Here is a 20,334-nt window from a genome sequence, read left to right on the forward strand (position 1 = left end):
TAGTAGTTTTCACAATTCATGGTTCCCTCGTTTGGTTTGTCAAGTATTGAAACATTTCCAGCGGCATGTTAATGGAAGGTACAAACACTTACTATGGACTCAACATGTGTCATTTAAGCTTGATGAGGAAGAAACAAAGGGAATAAGGAAGTGAAAGTAAGTAAGTAACAGTCACAACCAATAAGAGGCTTGATTCTAAGAAAGGCGCACCATGAATTATCCAGAGGACTTAAAATTATTACATAGATCATTAATGTAACTTTCGTTTTTAGGATATCTTATTATAGTTCATGTGGCTTAGTGTAGGAATTAAGCCCTTAATACCTGCTAATCCAGCATTTTCTATTGGTGATCCATCATAAACAAGTTTAGCATTAACTTCAATAACTATTTCAAACATAGTAAAGCTTGCCATAACAACAATTAATTCATCATTTTTATTAATTAACATAATACTTTAGTCAAAATTCTATTTCCTATTTTACTCAATATGGTACCAAAGAAAAAAAAAAGATGTGAAAATTGAGCCAAATCGTAGACAAAAAGAATACCTAAAAGATGTATTTATTTGGGCGCAAAATGGTTTATGATGGTTAGTGTGAATGAAAAAGCTAGTCACCTAAAACCATTTTTTGAGTCAATAAAAAATTACATTAAAATGGGTGCGGGTCAGAAATTCGTAATAGAGTCTAACTACAATGACTGAATCAATTATCTTCGTGCATTAGAATATTAAATTATCTAGTTAAAAGATTTAAAATCATCATGATCTTCTTTTTAAACTTCCCATATATGTAGAACTAGAAACAAATAGATTAGAAACGACATCTTTTATCTCAATAACACCAAACTAAAGGGATATTAAATGAATGAAATTAAGATATAGAATAAATATAATGAAACAGAGCCACTTTGAGAAAAATTATTGGCTTCATCCCTACAACTCTTGTTCCTTTTAACTCCTTTATATCATCAACAACACTTCCCCCTTGTTGTCTATGGCCACATCGTTGCTTGTTTCTATTGATTCTCGATCATTTTTGCCACTAACCTCCAACCATTAACTATCACCCATTTTGCCCGTTACTTAGTTATGTCACCTAGTCACCCACGTACCACAAATCGTTGGCCATTGTAAACACCAATCACCAATTACCACAACCCTTGTTCCTTTTAACTCCTTTATATCATTGACTACACTTTCCCCTTGTTGTCTATGGCCACATCGTTGCTTGTTTCTATCGATTCTCGATCATTTTTGCCACTAACCTCCAACCATTAACTATCGCCCATTTTGCCGGTTACTTAGTTATGTCACCTAGTCACCCACCTACCACCAATCGTTGGCCATTGTAAACACCAATTACCAATTACCACTCTTGTTTGCTTCCATTATTAATGACCCGTCATTGAATCTACCACTACTACCGCCATTTTTCTCCGTCACAACAACCACCATTTGTGGAAATTTTCAGTGCAAGCAAGTAGTATAAACCTTTTTCACCTAACTTGCACAAAACAACATAAAATAAATCATTTTTTCATTAAAAGTGGTTTTTGAAAGGAATATATAAATGAAGTCTTAAAAAGGTAAAAGCTCAAAAGTAACATATTTTCAAAACTATTTTATCATTCTCTAAAAATTAAAAACACAAGCAAACTATAAAATAATGATACTTTTTTTTTATGCATCTAAGAGCCAGAGTCATATGAATAAATTATATTATTACAATATTTTCATAACAAATATTCTAATTTGAACCCATTATCTAAATTATATTTTTGTCCGCTAATAACATTCTGTGGGGCCCATGGGCCTGATAGCCTCGGCCCATCATGTAGCAGGCCCAAGGCCCAGGCCGAGGAGCACAGGCTGTTCAGGGCCAAGGAGAGGGAAAGCCTTTTCTTCCCAATCCACACTGAGGACCACCTTGTCCTCGGCCTGACGAAGGTAATTTTGAGGAGAGACTAACCCCAAAGTAAGCTGTCACTCTCACATTTAATGCATTAGATGATCAACAGATGGAAGGAGGGGGTAGGAAGATAAAAACTATAAAAGAAAAGCTAGTAAAGGAAAGAAGGAGGGGGGGGGGGGAAAAAAGAAAAGGGAGAACAATAAGGCCTCCTCGGCCACAGGCCGAGGAGCATCCCCCCATTGGGAAAGAAACTCTTAGCATTTGTCTTTTTTATGAGAAAGTTCATGCTTGGTGATCGACGGCCAGCACCTAAACCTTTCACCCCACTCTCTATAAATGTATTGTTTGGGCTTATTGGGCTGAAAACCCATCACTCAGGGTCAATCCAAACTGGGTCCCTACACATTCAATATCAACTTAGAGCTTAAGATCATTCTCAAAAAAAAACTTAGAGCTTAAGATTGGTTGAAATTTCATTCCTCCAAAATATATAAAAAACAAAAAAAAAAGTAAAAAGAAAAAAAAGAAAAAGAAACAAAATCTAGTGATTTTCGTTGCGTTCTTTGTACTTCGCCGCTTTCTCGTCCTCAAAAGAGAGAGAATCTAAATCGTGTCTGTGCTAAAAACACTGCATACACGTATCCCCTAATTTTCATCCCTCTCTCTCTCTCTAAGGTATTTTCTCTCTCTAAAACATGGCGGATGGTTATTGGAGGTACGGCGAGGCACGGCAGGCGCAGTCGCAGGCGATGCCTCAGATGGTCGGAAAACGCTCTCGCTCCGATTACGGTAAAAAGCAAAAACAACCTTAATTTCTACGATTTACTTACTTTTTTTTTGTCTCCTCTTGTATTTTTTTTCCCTCTATGTGATTCAAATTAGGGTTTTGATAATTATTGCTTTTAACCCTGTTTGGTTGCTGAGAAAGCCGAAGAAAATTAAATAAAAGACGAGGAAAAACAGAAATTTGGGCAATTTTTTTCGAATGTTTTGATTTGTGTTAAAAAAAAAAAAAACAGGACCCTTTTAGCTGAAGAATACCTAGGGCTATGTTTTGGGTTGTGATAAGAATTTTGATTTTTTTTTTGTTTGTTTTTGTTTTAGGTTTAATGGTGAAATGGATTTCTTTGAGGTCCAGTTTGTTTAAAGTGTTGTTGTCTCAGCTGTTTGATATCTGAAATTAGTAGTTGCATGGTCTTTCTTAAAGATTGTTGCTTGGATTATAGGAAAGTTTACATTTTTTTTTTTTTTTTTTTGGGTCTTCTTACATGCCTGTAGGTATGTTTGTTTTAAGGTTGCTTTGTGTAAAATAACAGTTTGAGAGCTATGTTCTATGGATTTGAATGATATTGAATGAATCATAAGTACCATTTATTTCAGTTTAGGGTAAGAAATATAATTTTCAAGGCTTAAGAGAATAATATGCTTATCTATATGAGGAGATATATCTCTTCCTCGTGAATGATGTTGAATCATAAATTGCAACATAGCTCACATATTTATAATTTGACCAAATTCAATCACAGTCAGCTGGCTGTGTTTAAATGATATCGAGTAGAACATACACCTGATACATATAAAAGAATTGATCATTTTCATATACATTTGCTTGACCCGCTTATCAGATGTTACTCCAACTTCCTGACTTCAACGAAATTAGTGATCTTTCTTTTGTACTCCTAAAATTTGATGTTGGCTACTCATAACTTTCTGATGACTGCTAGTTTTCCTTTTATTCCTTTCACATCTGAATGTAGATAGACCTAAAGGAATTTCTGTTATTGTTGTGTGCTCCATGGTAAGGTGTGCTTTTAGTGCTTGATCTGTACCATGCCATAATATTCCATGGTCCTATGATATTGGTTGGACTTTCAACAATATGTTTTGTTAATAAAAGATGGGGGTTAAATTGATAATACCTTATCAAACGTAACAAAGTTAGAGACTTTGGTGCCATTTAAATAATAGTATTTTGTAAAGTGAAATAATTGGACTTATGAAGTTGATGACAAAGACAATAAATTTAGATTTGGAATGGGAGTTTATTTCAGAGTAATTATGAAAGTGCATGACTTTGTGATGTTCATTTACTGCTAAAAGAAAAATACTTTGTGATGTTCAAACTTTAGAAATGATGTAAGTCCATAACTGCGAAGGATGGATGATGGATCTATTCTAAATCTGGTTAAAAATCCCATTTCTCATGCATAGATTTTAACTTGTCTCCAGGCCTTTAGATTTTGACATGTTTGCTGTTAAACAAGTTAAGGATTGTGCTTGTTGGTTTTCTCCAGAAAAAAAAAAGGATTGGTGCATGGTGATCATTGGTTGTGTATGAGGGTGTGCATGTGTCTCTTGTTACATTATATGCCTTGCTTTACAGGAAAGAGGAGATTTAGCATAACCTTGATGACTACATATAGGAATTCTTTTGAGAATTACATACCCTGTGTAGAGATAGGTGAGCTTGGACAGACAGAAGCTGCCTACAATTGCCTATACACGGGGCTTAGGGTTTGAAAACACTGTAGGTTTTTGTTTTGGGATTGTAGACAAAGGGATTTAGGTATGGGGATGATTATGGTTTGAAAAAGATGGGATAAAGTTTGTTAGAGAGGGGATGTTTTTCAAAAATAAGAGATTGTATGAATCTTTCTGGCAGCAGCAAAATTAAGTTTCTTATAGTTTATTTAATGGTTTATTTGGTGGTAAAAGCTATGGGAAACTATGGGATTTTTGTTTTATTATAGGGTAAAATTAGAAGAAAGAAAATGTTTATGGGGCTGTTCTGGGCTTATGAATAGTAACCCAAGAACAATGAAGTGAAGCAAGAAGAGTGGGAGGTAGAAAAAGAAAAGAGGAATAAAATCACACTATGTAACCTGCTTTAAAAAAATGATTTTTTTTAGTACAATGAGACGAAACCTGTTTTAAAACATTCGTTTGAGTATAATGAGACATATTCATAAAGGCTCTAGAATTTTTTACTTTTCATTGTAAGCAGCTCTTAATATGGGAAAACCATGTAAGAGAGGTAAGACTATTTTAAAATTGTAGAAAAGACATCTAAGGCTGTTATGAAGCAAAATAATCCCCAGGGATATCTACGATTCTGAACCTGCATGTTATAACAACTATAACTCTTAGACAAACCTGGTGTGAAATTTATTCAAGTAGGAACAAGTTACTCTGCATTCTTTTGCCTTTGTTTCAGATCTTGTCTTTTTGGGATACCTTGCATCTTGGTTGAATTTTTTGTTTTTGCTTTCTTATTCTTTGTCTTGCTACTCCCTCGTGTACTTGGGCCTTGTCCCATTTTATTTATAAATGAATTCCTTATTTTACTGATCAAAACTCTCAGACAAATGACCCAAGTAGGAACATGTTGTAGTTTTATTAGTTTACTTGGGGCAGTACCTTTACAATAATTTAAAACTCGTCTCAATCGGATCTTTCACCTGATCCCTAGAAATGAATCGCCATAATTTCTAGAATTGGAAATCAAATAGAAACTAACATCTCTTCCCTTTTTCCATGGCTGCATTAATAAACATTTGGTAATTGAACTCTTCTATTATCAATTTGATAGTTGTTGATAGGATGCTTACTGAGAGCCTTGTGGTTCAGTTGGCACCCTTCGTGTTTCCAATGGAGACATCCAGGGTTCAAATCACCCCACCCCAAAATTTTGATGTATCAAAAGTTGTTGATAGGGTGCTTTCTATTGTTGATGATATACCACTTCTGGTATGTTGTGTGTAATTGGTGATGTTGAATGACCCTCAGCAGTTGCAGTGACCCAATTATGAGTGATGTGGTAGTTCAAGTTATAAGTAATTGTGGCAATAAGATTTCTTTGGAGATCGACTATTTTTCATTATGTTCTTCGTTATATTTACTATTATTTTTTCTTATTAAAATTTATTTATTTATTTATATTTATTGTTATTTCTTAATTAGTAGCTATATCTCTGGCAGTTTGACTTTGTGCATGAAGTGGTGCTGTTCTTCTGCATTTAGAATCACGTGTCTTAATATTTTGCTCCTTTAAACTTGGGCTCATTGACTGAAAGTATGTTCTTGATTGTGAAGATGTCCACAGTGGTCATGACCTGCCCAGTTATTTCCCTCGTGATGATGATAGAGGGACACTTCGTGGAATGAGGGATACTGACTCCATTGGAGCATCCTATGACCGTTACCTTCGCAGTGCGGTATATCGTTATTTCTAGTGTTTAGCATCTCGAGACACATTTTTCACTCTTAATTCAATTTTATATTAAGATCTGTTCTTACAATGCATTTCAGCAAGTTTCATCTTATGGTGGGGGGCAGTCTGCTAGAGCCATGAGTGGAGGAATGTCAGGTCGTGCTGTTGATGATCCACGTATTGTTGGTCTTGGGAGTGTGGACGCAGGTTCAACTGTGAAAGACAGAACCTTGGGATATGGAAGTGGAAGGTCTGAGGTTCCCCTTCCTCCTGATGCTTCCAGTACACTATTTGTGGAGGGCTTACCACCAAACTGTACACGACGGGAAGTGGCTCGTATCCTTATGTTGGCTTACATTAACAGGCATTGTTTGCTCCTTTTCTTTTATCTTCACTTCACAGTTGCTTGCACTTTTCCCTTCCTAGTCTTGTTCCTTCACTTGGGTTCTCAGATATCTTTCGCCCTTTTGTTGGCTACAAAGAAGTAAGACTTGTGAGCAAGGAATCACGACATGTAAGTTATCTTTTTGTAAGTGCATGTTGATATTTCATGCATTGATGGATTCACTGATGATTATTCTGTCCAGCCTGGGGGAGAGCCACTGGTACTTTGTTTTGTTGACTTTGTAAGTCCAGCCCATGCAGCCACTGCCATGGATGCATTGCAAGGTGAGCATATTTTACCCTTTGATTTTTGTGAATTTTAGGATCTTGTATCTAAGTCATCTGTTTTATTGCTTATAGCTGCTGTCCTTTTGTTGTGCCATTAGTGGAGAAGTAACATGTTTTCCAAGAAATATTTTCAACAAAAAGAAGGTTGCCCCCCCCCCCAACAAAACAACACACACCACACACCACACACACACACACACAAAGAGGAGAATAGCTAGTTACACCATAAGGTGTACCAAAAGTTCGAACTGAATATTGTGTGCTATTCTGACTTATGGTGAGGGTTGGAGGGGGTGAGGGGCATATAGAATTATAGATTTGTAGCATCTAATCTTATGATTTGGCATGGTGTCAAAGGACATTGCGGGGTGGGCTGGCACTAAAGAGTCCATCCCTACCCATAAGCGTAAAAGCTACCTTGGGAATCAAATTCTAGGATCACCATGCCTCTCTGAATGTCTTTACCTCTATCAACAGTTTTTGGCAGATTCACTTTTATGCATACAATAATTAAACTTTTGATTAGTGTGCTTCTGTATGTCTCTGTACTTGTCCAATGTCCATATGCATGTTTTTAAATGAGACTTATTTAAATATTTTGTGTTTTTAGGCGATTAACATATATCTTTATTTCTCCATTTCTATTGAAAAAAAAGAAGGTATGCTTATATGCATGTTATATGAAATTTGTTGTGTATGCGTCAATTAGTGTATCAATTAGTTTATGATAGAGGTAAAAAATGTCATACAAATGTTTGTAGCTGGGAATCCTTTATGTTGTAGTATGTATCAACCTGTTTCATTTATTTGTGTGCATGTCTGCTGAAATTAAAATGTCAAAATCTTGGAATAAGTTGAATGTGAAAAAAAAAAGAAAAAAAAATTTTAGTTTGCCAAATCTAACATTATGTTGTTATGATGTAAGCAAAAGGCTTCCTCTTCAATTGCAACAATTACAGACAAATTTAATAGGAAAATAATATAAATGGGATTTTTTTTTGCAATTTGAACCCCTAAGCTTCTAGGGGTTCACAAAATTTTAAAAAATATCTCAAAAACTTTGCTAATAATTAGTTTGACGGATTAGTTATTTCAAATGAAGGTGAAAAACTCACCTTGGGTAGTATTACCACATCTCTGTATCTAGAGTTTTTAGATCTTTTGAATCTTAGATTGTAATTACTTAGGAGTGGTCAATGCACACAGTGTGTATTTGAACTAGCCCTTCTTTCAAATAAAATTTTCTACTTGTAAAAAAAAAAAATGAAGGTGAGGAATTCACTTTGGAGGGCTTGGAAGTTCTGTTCCTCTAAAAGAATGATATGATTTTTCTGCTACTTTTTATTGGACTTATATATAAACTAAACCAACCTGGTTATTTCTTTTTCTTCTTTTAAAGAAAAATTGTTGGATTGTACAGTTCAAACCTCAGTTCTGTTGGATTGTACAATATTCAACAATTTTTCTTTTAAAGAAGAAAAAAAAAAAACCTGGTTGGTTTAGTTGACTTTATGAAACGTAAGCTCAACTGGCCAAATAGGCTACCTAGACTGCTTGAGGAGGTGGATCTAATCACATGGCTGGCCAACCATGATTATTGGTTAAAATGATGATGCGATAAATACCTCAGATTTAGACTCACCTTTTCCTCACCTGTTCTAGAAAAATTGAAACCTCCAACTAACTAAAGCAGATTTGATTGGGGCAAAATATCCCTCCAATTTTATTTTGCGTGTAAGTGAGAGATTGGAAGCCTGATGAGTGAGCTTAAAACCTTGTAAAGATGGTAGAATTTGTTTCACCGTTATGGGGAGTCCTAATGTGGTGCCCTTTTGACGATGAGGAAATGAGTGGTGGATCCACAGGGTGTTATGGAAAGTGATTAACTGTTTGTCAGGTTTATTTTGGGTTTGCTATGTATTTCAGTTGAGGTAATGATGCACACGTCTAATATCATGTCTGCTGATGCCCTACTTAACCGTTCAAAACGTGGCTAGATGTTCAGCGTAAAATAGTCGATCGATTTTGCAGGTTATAAATTTGATGAGCATGACCGTGACTCGGTCAATTTAAGGTTGCAATTTGCTCGCTATCCTGGTGCAAGGTCAGGTGGCGGGCATCGTGGCAAGCGTTGAAATAGCGGTTTTGCAGGTGATTAACGTTATCTTCCACCCGCTCGACTCTTTATTATTCATGACCGTTAGGTGCTGACTAAGAAAACTTCATTATAAAACAATGAATCACGCTAAAATCATTGAACGACGCTTCTCTGTAGGATTCGCTCAATTTGGAGAGGTTATGATAATGAGGAGTGATACAACAGCGTTGCGGTTTCGTGATTTACAAGCGCTTTCGTTAGGAACGACTTGAACCGTGTGGTTTTCGTTAATTCTGGTGCCATTGCTAGAGATGTGGAGTGTGCTTTTCGTTTAGAATGCTGTGAACTATTTTTGCGTTTAATTACTTCAGACTGTTTCGATATGCGTTTGACTAAATACTATTATCTTTATCCGTAGTTGGAGATGGTGTAAACTTCTGATTGTCCTGCCTTTTGGGCTTAATCTTGTGTTTCAAAGTATATTTATAGCAAGTGAGGTGATCTTCGAAGTAGGTTGTCAAAAGTTAAAAGCATGTGGTGTAATTTTTCAGTTCCACATTTTACTCAAATAATGTCCCAGATTTCTCTTTTAAAACCTTTGTTTTTTCTTTTCAAAGAAAATAAGAAGAAAAAAAAAGGACATTTTTTGGCAGCAAAATACTATATTGCGTTTTTTTTTTTTTTTTTCCTTTTTTTTGGGGGGGGGGGGGGGGGGGGTGGTGGTTATATGTTGAGTATTCCATTGCCTGTTGATAACTTTATAGTAGGCAGGAGATGCTAGGAAAACTTGTTTCTGCTGTGCTCCAGAGGCTGTAGTCAATTCCTCATGCTCCAAATCCTATATCCCAAAGCCTGTGAGCCACTGTTACCTTAAAAAGTATTAATTTTGAATTCTTGATATTGGCCTGTACGTGTCACACTGCATATTTTCACAAATTAGTCCATAGCTTTCTGGCACAGTGGATAATCTTAAAATACTCCTGCAATGCTGTTCTTGGATTTCCAGAATACATCATGCATTCCTCATATGAAATTTTTGGCTCAAAAGAGCTTTGTGAAGTAAACCAAAGTTGAGCTTAGGCCAAACCTATATTCTTATCCTTTGCTGGAGCTACTGATGCTCTGAGTTTGTGAGGACCATTCTTGACTCTTAAAAACTGGATGCTGGAGTCTGTGATGGAGAATGGGAAAAGGTTGTGTTATAACACCCCCTAGAGCAAATAATGGTATTAGTTTTTGCACAAGGATAATATTTTCAGGGTATTTGTAGCCATCCTTTTAAGTAGCAGAAAAATTTCCTGAGGCCTGATAAAAATGTGGTTTCATGAAAATCCCGTGATTGTGATATGCCCTATTTATGATTTCAATCAATTGTTGGAGTGCAAATTTATTAGAAAAATGCTCTAGTTGTTCGTGCCCAGTGCTCCATTCAAGCATGCGGTAGAAAACAAGAAATTTGGATTAGCATGGGTTTAGTTCTTTCAAATATTTTCCTGGTTTTTACATATTCTAGATGTTTTGAGTTAATCATTTTTCTTTTCTTTTTGGTTTTGTGGAAAGGGGTTATTGTATGGTGTCTAATGGTTAGGTAAGAAGCTATGCTGGATTTGCAGGATAGGTTACTAAAAAGAGTGTAGTTATATACTCTTATAATACCAAATTTTTTATTACATATTATCACATAGACCTTGGACCTTGCAAATTGATGTGATAATTTTAGAACACATACAAAAAGAGTAATGCATAGTGTTACTATTGCGACTGGACACGTCATAGTTTGAGTTTTATCTATTAAAATTTGCTATTGATTAATAAATAAAAATAACAAATAACCAAAAAAGAAAAAGAAAAAAGAAAATAGAAAAGAAAACTATCCTTGTATTAAAGGTATATAAAAAATGATAAGCCTCGGTTTGATGAAAACCATTTTCTCACCAAATCACCAGTCCCTGGACATTCACCTTCTTTGCCTTATCTTACATCTTTCAATTCTCTAAACTAGCGGCGGTGTAAGGAGTCGAGAAGGCAACATCACAATCAATCAAATCGACATATTCTTGAGGAGTTGAGAAGGCAACATCACAATTAATCAAATAAAAAATTTCTTTCTTTTTAAATAATTCAAATTTGGGGCACATCAGCTTTTCGTACTTAAATCAATATAGGTTCCATAAGAGTAAATATTAACGATAACATCAGCTTTAAATTAGACATTCTAAGAGCAACTATATGAGTGGTTGCAAAATTTTGCATAATACAAAAAGTGCTTAATTTTGTACATTTTAATCAAAAAATCTCACATCAGTCCTTGCAAAAGTGTGCAAATATACAAAATTGCTACAGAAACCGTGCATTAGAGGTGGTAATTTTTATCTATATCCATGAACTCGTCAATTATCCATTTTATTTGAATAAGTCTTAACCCAACTCATTTGAGTATTTGGGTTAAATGGATGAAGACCCATTTGGTTATTTAATTAGATGAGTCTAAATGGATAAATTAATTCATACTTTCTAAACCCATCTAAAATTTAAAATTAAATAAACCTACTAAACTCTTCTAAATTTTAAAACTAAATAAACAGTATATCCTCTGGATTTCAAACCCCAAACATTCAGCCCTCAGTCTCACTCTCTCTTAGATTTTCTCAGTAACCAAACACTTTAACAGAAAAGAAATCCCACTACATCAACTCCGCCTCCGACGACCGCACTCTTCGCATCACTGTCCATTCACCATAGAAACTCGATTTCAGGATGAGAAAGCAAAAGTTTCCGAATCAATGGAAGTTTCGCCCAAAACCTTGCCATCTCACGCCGAGAAGCGCCATGTTGTAGAAGACCTTGATCCCGTACAACCTACAGTAATCGATCTTCTTCTTGATCGCTTTCAACAGGTAGGTGATCTCCGATCGGGTTTTCGCAAGGTTTCAGAGACGAACCAGTAGCGAGCAAGACTCGGGGTTTATTTGGCCCGATAAAGTTGGGGAATTGTGGGTTGTTTTTCAACCACTTGGATCTTTGCTAGTTCCAATCGGAGATTTTGGGGCCGAGAGAGTAGGGTTTGTTCGGGTCGGGTTTCTCTTCGGGTTCATTGTCGATGAGGATCTTGGTGATGTTGAAAGTGGTGTAGTTGTTGGACTGGTTATTGGACTCAATTTTGGGTTGGGCTTCTTCGAGGACGCGGTGGGGCTCCACGCGCCGCCCACGAGAGTAGAGGTGGTCGCGGAGCTCATTGAAGTCTTGCTCCGGGGTTCTGAATTTATCGGCTCCGATAGTGCCACGTAGGATGACGACTATCAAGAAGAGGCAGAGGAATGTGATGGTGCCGTTTCAAGGGTGAGGAGAAGTTTTGTTTGGTTTGGGTGAAGAGAAGTTATGTTTGGTTTGTGAGAAAGTTTGGGAAAATAAATGAAAATGAAGTGGATGATGTTGTTATAAAGCTAAAAGATTTTAATCCAATTTTCAAGGTTCCTGTTTGGTTTATGAGAAATTTTGTAGTTGCTAACTTAATGGGAAAATCCAGTAACAATTATTTTTTTGATGTGAGCAAGTTATTTATTTATTTGGGTTATATTGGGTTAAATGGGCGGGTTACTAAGTAAATGGGTTGAACGGGTAATAGATAATTAATTTATATATAAACGGGTCATAAATGGATAAATAGATAATTACACACCCAACCCATTTAAGACCCAAACCATTTATGACCCAATTCACCTATTTGCCACTTCTACTGTGCATATATGTATGGTTACTGTAGCTTTTTTATCCATTATTTTAATATATTTTCTCTCCCCTCACATTCTCTCTTCCCTTGACTCTCTCTCTTCAATTCATAATCTTTGCAATTGATAACCCTCACCGCTAACCACACAGACTTAGCACCACCACCTACATCATTGCAACTCAACACCACCGCAACCCAGCACTGCCAACCACCACCACCATAAAACGGACACACCATGAAATCAACAAAAAATTAAACAAACCTACACTCGGTCACACCACAAAATCAATAAAAAATCAAACACACTCACACACGGACACACCAACACAGATAGAGAGCATTTTTGTGAACTTGTGGCTGTGGGACGACTAGAACAGTGCTTGTGGTGCTTTGATTGTGGATTGTTGCTTGTGGATCATTGATTGGTGATCGTGGATTGGAGAGGCGATTTCATTGTAGTCGCCATCGCCGTTGTTGCATGTGGATTAGTGATGTGGATCAGTGCTGGTGGTGTAGATAGGTGCTTATGGGTCGACGGAGTTCGGTGGTGCTTGTGGGTTTTGATGGTTGTGGTGCTTGTGATGGAGTGTTGATCTAATCATAAGAGAAAGAGGAGGAAGAAAAAACAAGAGGAAACGGTAGAGATATAAGGCAAAAGAAAGAAGAAGAAAGAAGAGGAAGAATAAGAAAAAAGAAACAGCAGAGATAAAAAAAAATTAAAAAAAGAATATAAAAATATTATTTATATTAAATATAGTGTATAATAGATGGATTGATGTGAGTGTTTTGTATAAGTGATGTTGTAAAATAGAAAAAGTAGTTTTTTTTTGGGTAAAATAGACGGAATCTTTTAGAAGAACCGATGCAATTGCTCTAACAAGTAGATTGAGTGCAGAGTTTGCATAGAAATTTAAGTGGTTTGTTTCTAAATTTTGCCACAATCATTGGACAAACACCAAAATCAATTTCTATATAAATTCGATAGTTGGAGTGGGATTTGAATCCTAAATGTTTCATTTAAAAACATCAAGAGAGGCCAATTAGTTAAGTTACAAAGTTCTTGACAACACCAAAATCAATTCACAAGAACTTAAAATATATAGTAATGTTGCCAAGAGCCCTATAACTCAATTGATCCTTCTTGATTTTTTCTAATAGAGATGTTAGGGTCCAAATCTCCATAACTATTGAATCATATATATGTGTGTATATATATATATATATATATAAATAGAGGAAGTGAATTTATTCACACAAACATGAATTAGAGATAAAGTTGAATTTGTTGATGAATGAATGTTTAGAGGTAGGTTGGTTTGAGATATAGGCGTGTTAGTTTTGAAAAGCATTATGTTTACAACATTTTTTTGGGTGGTAAGTTGTTATTCGTTCTAATTTGAACCTATCACTAAAATTACTTTTTTCTCACTAATAACAGTTAATAATAACTTATCACTTAAAATTTATTGTGAAAATGTTGTATACATAGCATTTCTCATTAATTTTAAAGGACTATGATAATGGGGGAAACTGTGTCTTTGGGTTGAAGTACTGGACAAAAACGATTTGTGGTGACTGACAGCTTGAAGATGAGCATTTGGCTGGGTTTGAGTGGGCAGATAAGATAAGATCCCAATTTGTTGATGATGAAACATGGCTTAGTGAAGAAGTTCAATGGGGTTTTGATTGAAGGCACTAAGGCAGCGCAAGCGGCTGAGTTGATGTTTCTCATCATTATGGGAATTTTTTCTCAAAATAAGATATTTAAATTAATTCCACACTTGGCATGTCAATCAGTTTATTTATTAGTTGCTAATGTGTTGATGTTACATGGCTTGTCTTGTCAGTTTGTAAAAACCCTTGTAATAAAATGTCATATTTGAAAGCCCTATTTAGGGCATGGATTTGAAGTTCAAATTTTTTATCCTACTATATTTCACAAATAAAAACTTGATACACAACATTCATTTAAATATTTGCTAATTTTATGCCTTTCTTAATTTAGTTACCTTAATTAAATAAAAGCTTAAAAATTAAAACACAACAGTCAATACATCTCCACAGCTAGGCACGGGCACCACATCCCCACTACCACCCCACTAACCATTGTTGGCTCCACTAGCAATCGCAAATGCATTCAATGCCGCCAGACACAACCATTCTCTACCGCCATTATTGGATGTTGGTATTTGTTATTATCGGCAGATGTCATCATCTATAATTAAAACTTGTTAAGAGATTTGAAGAAGATAAATAAGCAGTGGATACCCATCAATGGTAATTTTATGCTCCAATTTTTTCCCGTCGGTAGGGGATGGCGTACAACTTGTCAACGTATTGGTTAAAAATGAATAAAGACTTTGGAAAGAACGTATAAAGAAGAAACAGGAGGCAAAAGACTTTTTTTTTTTTTGGTTGAAAGACAAAAGACTATTGCTAGTAACTAGTAAGGATTTCTTCTCAAGGATTTCTTTATTTTGTTTCTTTGGCAACCTGTTGTGACTAACAAGTGGTGCCAATAAAAGATGGTGGTGGTGTTGGTGGCGGCAACGTGTTCACTGTTGTGTTTTTTTATTTATTTTTTTCATTTAATTTAGATAACTGAGTTAAGAAAGGTAGAAAATTAACAATTAATTAAATAGATGGCCATGTGTCAAGTTTTTATTTGTGAAATATATATATATATATATATTAAATTTTATTACAAATTCTTTGATTTATAGCCTCGACATCCTACATCATCATATTACTACTAGCTTCATCGCATGAGTTTTTGCGCGTGCGATGAGGTTCTTTTTTATTTTTGGATTTAGTGTTATAATTATCTCTTAATTCATCTCTTCTAATGTCATAAATTTTAGAGGCTTTCTAGAGTGAAAAATTAGCAATTTAGGACGGACATTTGAGGCCAAAAAATTTGTAAGTAAATAAAAATTGAAGCAGATAATCATAGAGACTCAAAAAATAGCAAAATATAAAAATTTAGATTGATTTGCAAACAATCTGAATTAAGTGAGAAAAAGAGAATTAAGAAATTTGGATTAAGTGGACAGATATCTAACACTTTTGTTTTTGTGACAAAGTTTATCTTTGATTTACTATTTTGTTTCTGTCTGTTGAAAAGATTGTGGTTGATATGTCACTTCGTGATATATATTTTCATTTCAACCACAATCTTTTCAACGGATAGAAGCAAAATAATAAAGCAAAGATAAACTTTGTCACAGAAACAAAAGTATTGAAAATCTGTCCAGTTCATAGTAAAGATTTAGATTTAAGAAAAATTAATATTTTCACTAAAGCAATAACATTAATTAAATTCATCAATGGTCAGCTATCCAAACTTTATTCAAATAACAATAAGATAAAATCAAAGAAAAACTAATAAGTTTTGTTTTTTTTTTTTTGATAAAAGAAAAACTAATAAGTTAAAGAGATATAAGGTGAGACTTCTACAGAAACCCAAAGTCTTCCTCAAGTAATCCTCAAACTCAAGCCACATGCATGTGATTCTTGAACCAGCTACACTTCACACACTGTAATTAAATCGAAATATTAAATTTTGCAAAATATGATTTTTAATAGATAAAATTGGAGACAAAATTTAGTTTTGTAAGACTTAGGCCCCCCCTATCCCAAAATTTACTAAAAGATGATTTTTAATAGATAAAATTTGAGACAAAATAAACCAAAAATATTGGGGCCCCCCACCTATGAGTTATGACTTGCCATGTCCCCTTCCAATTAGACTAAATTTTGTGAAACTTTCTCAATCCACCTCCCAGGTAACAACATATTAGTCAGAGATTTGTTTGTTTGGTTTTTTTTTTTTTTTTTTTTTTTTAATAATTTTTAATTTTTTTAATTTTTTAGCAATAGATTCCTTTGGAAACTTCTATCACCTTCCCCACAACTTTTTCCAACTTCATTTTCCTTACTAGCCACCCAAAAAATCTCTCATCATTTATCTTCAATATCTATCTTTAATTACCAATACCCTTTGAAAGAGGCCATAATAAAAAGGGTATTGGCAACATAGTGTTCTCTAGCAAAATTAACAGGCTAGTCACCATAGATTTTTTTTTTAGAGGTACAAAAGTCTTCCTCTCAGTTTTCATTTCTATTTATTTATCTTATGGTTTATAATTTTATTTTCTTTCCTTTAATTTATTTTAGCCAATTGATAGGTTTTATTCACTATTTTGAATTTCACATTGGCTTCTACTCAAATTGTTTTTGTATTTGACATTTGGGAAAACAAATCTTGAATATCTGTAGTACATGTTTATAACAAATTAGAAAACTTGTGTATATTATGTAGAGTTCAGAGATATGTAAAGATTTCATATATGTGGCGTTTGGTACAAGGAAATCCACATTACTCCTGGTATCCAGATTCCTAGGAATGTGATTCCTAGGAATCACATTTCTAAAAATGTAGATATTCCTATGTTTGGTTTATTCCCAGGAACCTTAAATGAATTATTTATTTTTTCCATTTTATCCTTAGATTTGAATGTGAACTACCAAGTCATTTAAAAAAGGGGTTAAAATTGTCAATTTATAAAAAATACAATTTCCTTTAAACTTGGGAATATGGATTCCCACCTGTTTTAAAGGGAATCCACATTCCTACTGAGAGGGGTTTAAGGGGGGAATCTAGATTCCTCTGGCATCTGATTCCCTAGCATGATTTGCAACCAAACATGGGAATCTTTAAACATTCCTAGGAATTCTAAAACATTACCCTATACCAAACGTCACAATAAGATAATCTTGTAGACATATAATTTCTATATACAACACACACACACACACACATATTTTGCCTTGGAATTAAAAATTTATGACTTAAAAAAAGAAACTAATGTATTCTTGTTACGTTATTGACCCTATTCCTAAAACACGTGTAAGAGAAATCATTGGTTAGTAAATGATGCATTTTTTACCTTAAGAAAAGTTTAGATAAAAAAAGGGAATCCTGTAACTTGTTTTAGATAGATAAATTTCCAATTTGAAATGCATTGGAAAGTTCACGAACAACGTTTCTATTGGGAGCCAAGAAAAATAAATTTTCAACAGCTGGAAAAATAAATGTTGGATTGCAACTCCCTTTATCTCGAGCTCCTGAAACAATGTTAATATTTCAAATAGCACTATCAAGGCCGGAATTTAATCTTATTGATTGTCTTGCTAAATCTAACATGTATTGGTTACTAAATGATGTATTTTTTACCTTAAGAAAAGTCTAGATCAAAAAAGGGAATCTTCTAACTTGTTTTAGATAGATAAGTTTCCAATTTGAAATGCATTGGAAAGTTCACAAACAACGTTTCTATTGGGAGCCAAGAAAAAAAATTTTCAACAACTGGAAAAATAAATGTTGGATTGCAACTCTCTCTATCTCAAGCTCCTAAAACAACGTTAATATTTCAAATAGCACTATCAAGGCCGGAATTTAATCTTGCTAATTGTCTTGCTAAATTGGCTCTGACATGTAATGTAATGTGTGTGTACATTTATATACACATGCTTCAGTCTCATACATTTAAACCCAATTGGATAGGAGCATTTCACAATTTGAATCAATTTGGGGAAAAAAAAGATTAGGTTTACATTCAATTTAGTCTCCCAACTTTATTTTAATTATCAAATTATTTCTTAAGTTTTAAATATTGTCAATTTGCTCCACCACTTTGGAAAAAAAAGTCAACGTGATCTCTGCTGTTTAAACTTTTTTTTTTTTTTTTTTAAAGTTAAAATTTTAATTCAAAACATTTATGAGATGTGTTATTTTGCTCTTATTGATAACTTGATAGTTGAGGAGGGGGATTTAGTTGTTTTTTTTGGAAATATTAAAAGATTTTAGTTAAGGTATAAGGCTCTTAGAGAGTTGCGCTATTTAATAAATCTTAGTATTTGATAGTATTTTTTTAATATAAAAAATACAAACTGAAGAAAAAGTTTAAATAGTTTCTTAGGCAGACATATTTGGATAGATAGATCATATTGACTCGTTTTGATAAAATGAAGGATTAAATTAACCGAAATTAAACCTCAAATTAATTTGACAATTGAAGTGACAAGTTCAATTTCAACCTTGCCACATATTTCAAAATGATCTCTACCCTTTAGAATGTTTCAATTTAGTCCATACATTTGAAGTTTTTACTAAAAAGGTCCCTATTATTAATTCTTGTTTTGATTTCAAGTTGAGATTATTCAACGAAACCCCGTGCATTTTGAATCTTTGATAACAACAAAGTAGGGAAGGGATTGGTTATTCAAATTCTTTGTTTACTTCTTTTATGTCTATTGAGAGAGTGTGTGTGTTAACAACATGGATCTTTTTAATACAAACTCTAATATATAATGACTAAAATGAAATTGTGTACTAAACTTAACAACATGAATGAGAACCATTTTGAAATATGAGACAAAAATTGTGCACTAAACGTGTCAATAAACTTTGAATTTTAAATTTTTTCTCAAATTCATCTTTATTTCAAATTTTTTATTGTTTGCCTAGCTTAGAATAAATTTAGGAACACATTCAATTTTATAATATGCTGATATGACCAATTGTAAGTGCACGATGGATAATTTTTGCCCACCACTTTTAACATGGGTTTATCACTTTTCTAATCACTTAACAATCCATCACTTTTGTAAATTGAAGATTTGATTGTGAAATTAGGGATGCTCGTAAGTCATAATATTGTTGTGAGACTTAGGATCTGTTTGGTTTGGAGGAATTTTTGATCATATCAATCAAAACTCATAATTGAGTTATCAAAACACATGGAACCCACACATACCCTTAATAATTAACATCCAATTATCCATTTACAAAGAGACTTGGCCATTGAGCCATTCTAGATAGAGATTTTCCTAGATTTCGTCTCTACTCTAGACTTTTTGTAGTCGTAGACTCATAGCTGGTTTGAGAAACAAGTATCCATAGTCAAAAAGTCCAAAACTACAACACTGTATGTATGAAGACCATCGTGAATAGAATATACAACGTCGGGGCAGAAAAGTTGCCATTCTTGCTAGTTCGATAAGACTTCTAATTTTCTGTTTTCAGTCTTTTCAGTCAAAGGAATATACATCACAGCTAAAAACAAGGTGTCTATAATTAACTTTTCAGTCAAAGGAATATGTATACATAACTTTTGTGTCAATTAACTTTACCCTATGTTTGGATCAAGGGAATGTGATCCCAAATGATAAGTTTTTCATAAATAGCCTTTTTTTTTTTTTTTCATGCTATTCATATTGTAAAAAAGACTTAAATTGTCTTCATTTTCCTCCTCTTCTCCTCAAATCAAACATAAGATTAATGTGACACAGGAATGGAACTAAGTGCATCCAAATTTACTAAAATATGATTTTTAATAGGTAAAATTTGAGACAAAATTTAGTTTGGTAAGACTTGGCCCCCAAATCAAAAGAATAGGCCCCCCCACCTATGACTTGTCCATGTCCTCCTCCCAATTAGTCACAGTTTAGTTTTATTTTTTTAGCAATAGATTCCTTTAGAAACTTCTATCAGCTTCCCTACAGCTTTTTTTCAACTTCATTTTCCTCACTAGCCACCAAAAAATCTCTCATCATTTGTCATCATCACTTGGTGCTTTGCTCTTCTCACATTAGTTTAAGCTCTCTTCAATATCTATCTTTGATTACCAATACCCTTTAAAAGAGG

General features: G+C 34.1%; 1 protein-coding gene across 3 annotated transcripts; it reads left to right on the forward strand.

Annotated features, from left to right (window-relative positions):
* The first annotated feature begins 2,470 nt into the window (after nucleotides 1-2,470).
* Nucleotides 2,471-14,543, forward strand: LOC112023693 (RNA-binding protein 2). 3 transcript variants are annotated; one of them, XM_024056314.2, is made up of 7 exons: nucleotides 2,474-2,705; nucleotides 6,009-6,130; nucleotides 6,225-6,462; nucleotides 6,579-6,640; nucleotides 6,714-6,795; nucleotides 8,830-8,949; nucleotides 9,074-9,405. In XM_024056314.2, the coding sequence occupies exons 1-6, from the start codon at nucleotides 2,612-2,614 to the stop codon at nucleotides 8,931-8,933; spliced, it is 702 nt and encodes a 233-aa protein (XP_023912082.1). In that variant the 5' UTR covers nucleotides 2,474-2,611; the 3' UTR covers nucleotides 8,934-8,949; nucleotides 9,074-9,405. The 3 variants fall into 3 exon arrangements, with proteins under 3 accessions (XP_023912083.1, XP_065636192.1, XP_023912082.1); XM_024056315.2 differs by lacking the exons at nucleotides 8,830-8,949; nucleotides 9,074-9,405 and adding an exon at nucleotides 14,209-14,543 and having other exon boundaries at nucleotides 2,471-2,705; XM_065780120.1 differs by lacking the exons at nucleotides 8,830-8,949; nucleotides 9,074-9,405 and adding an exon at nucleotides 6,871-8,062 and having other exon boundaries at nucleotides 2,471-2,705.
* Nucleotides 14,544-20,334: the final 5,791 nt, after the last annotated feature.

This window comes from Quercus suber, unplaced genomic scaffold, assembly GCF_002906115.3.
Source record: "Quercus suber isolate HL8 unplaced genomic scaffold, Cork oak 2.0 scaffold_225, whole genome shotgun sequence".
In the NCBI taxonomy this organism is placed as follows: Eukaryota; Viridiplantae; Streptophyta; class Magnoliopsida; order Fagales; family Fagaceae; genus Quercus; species Quercus suber.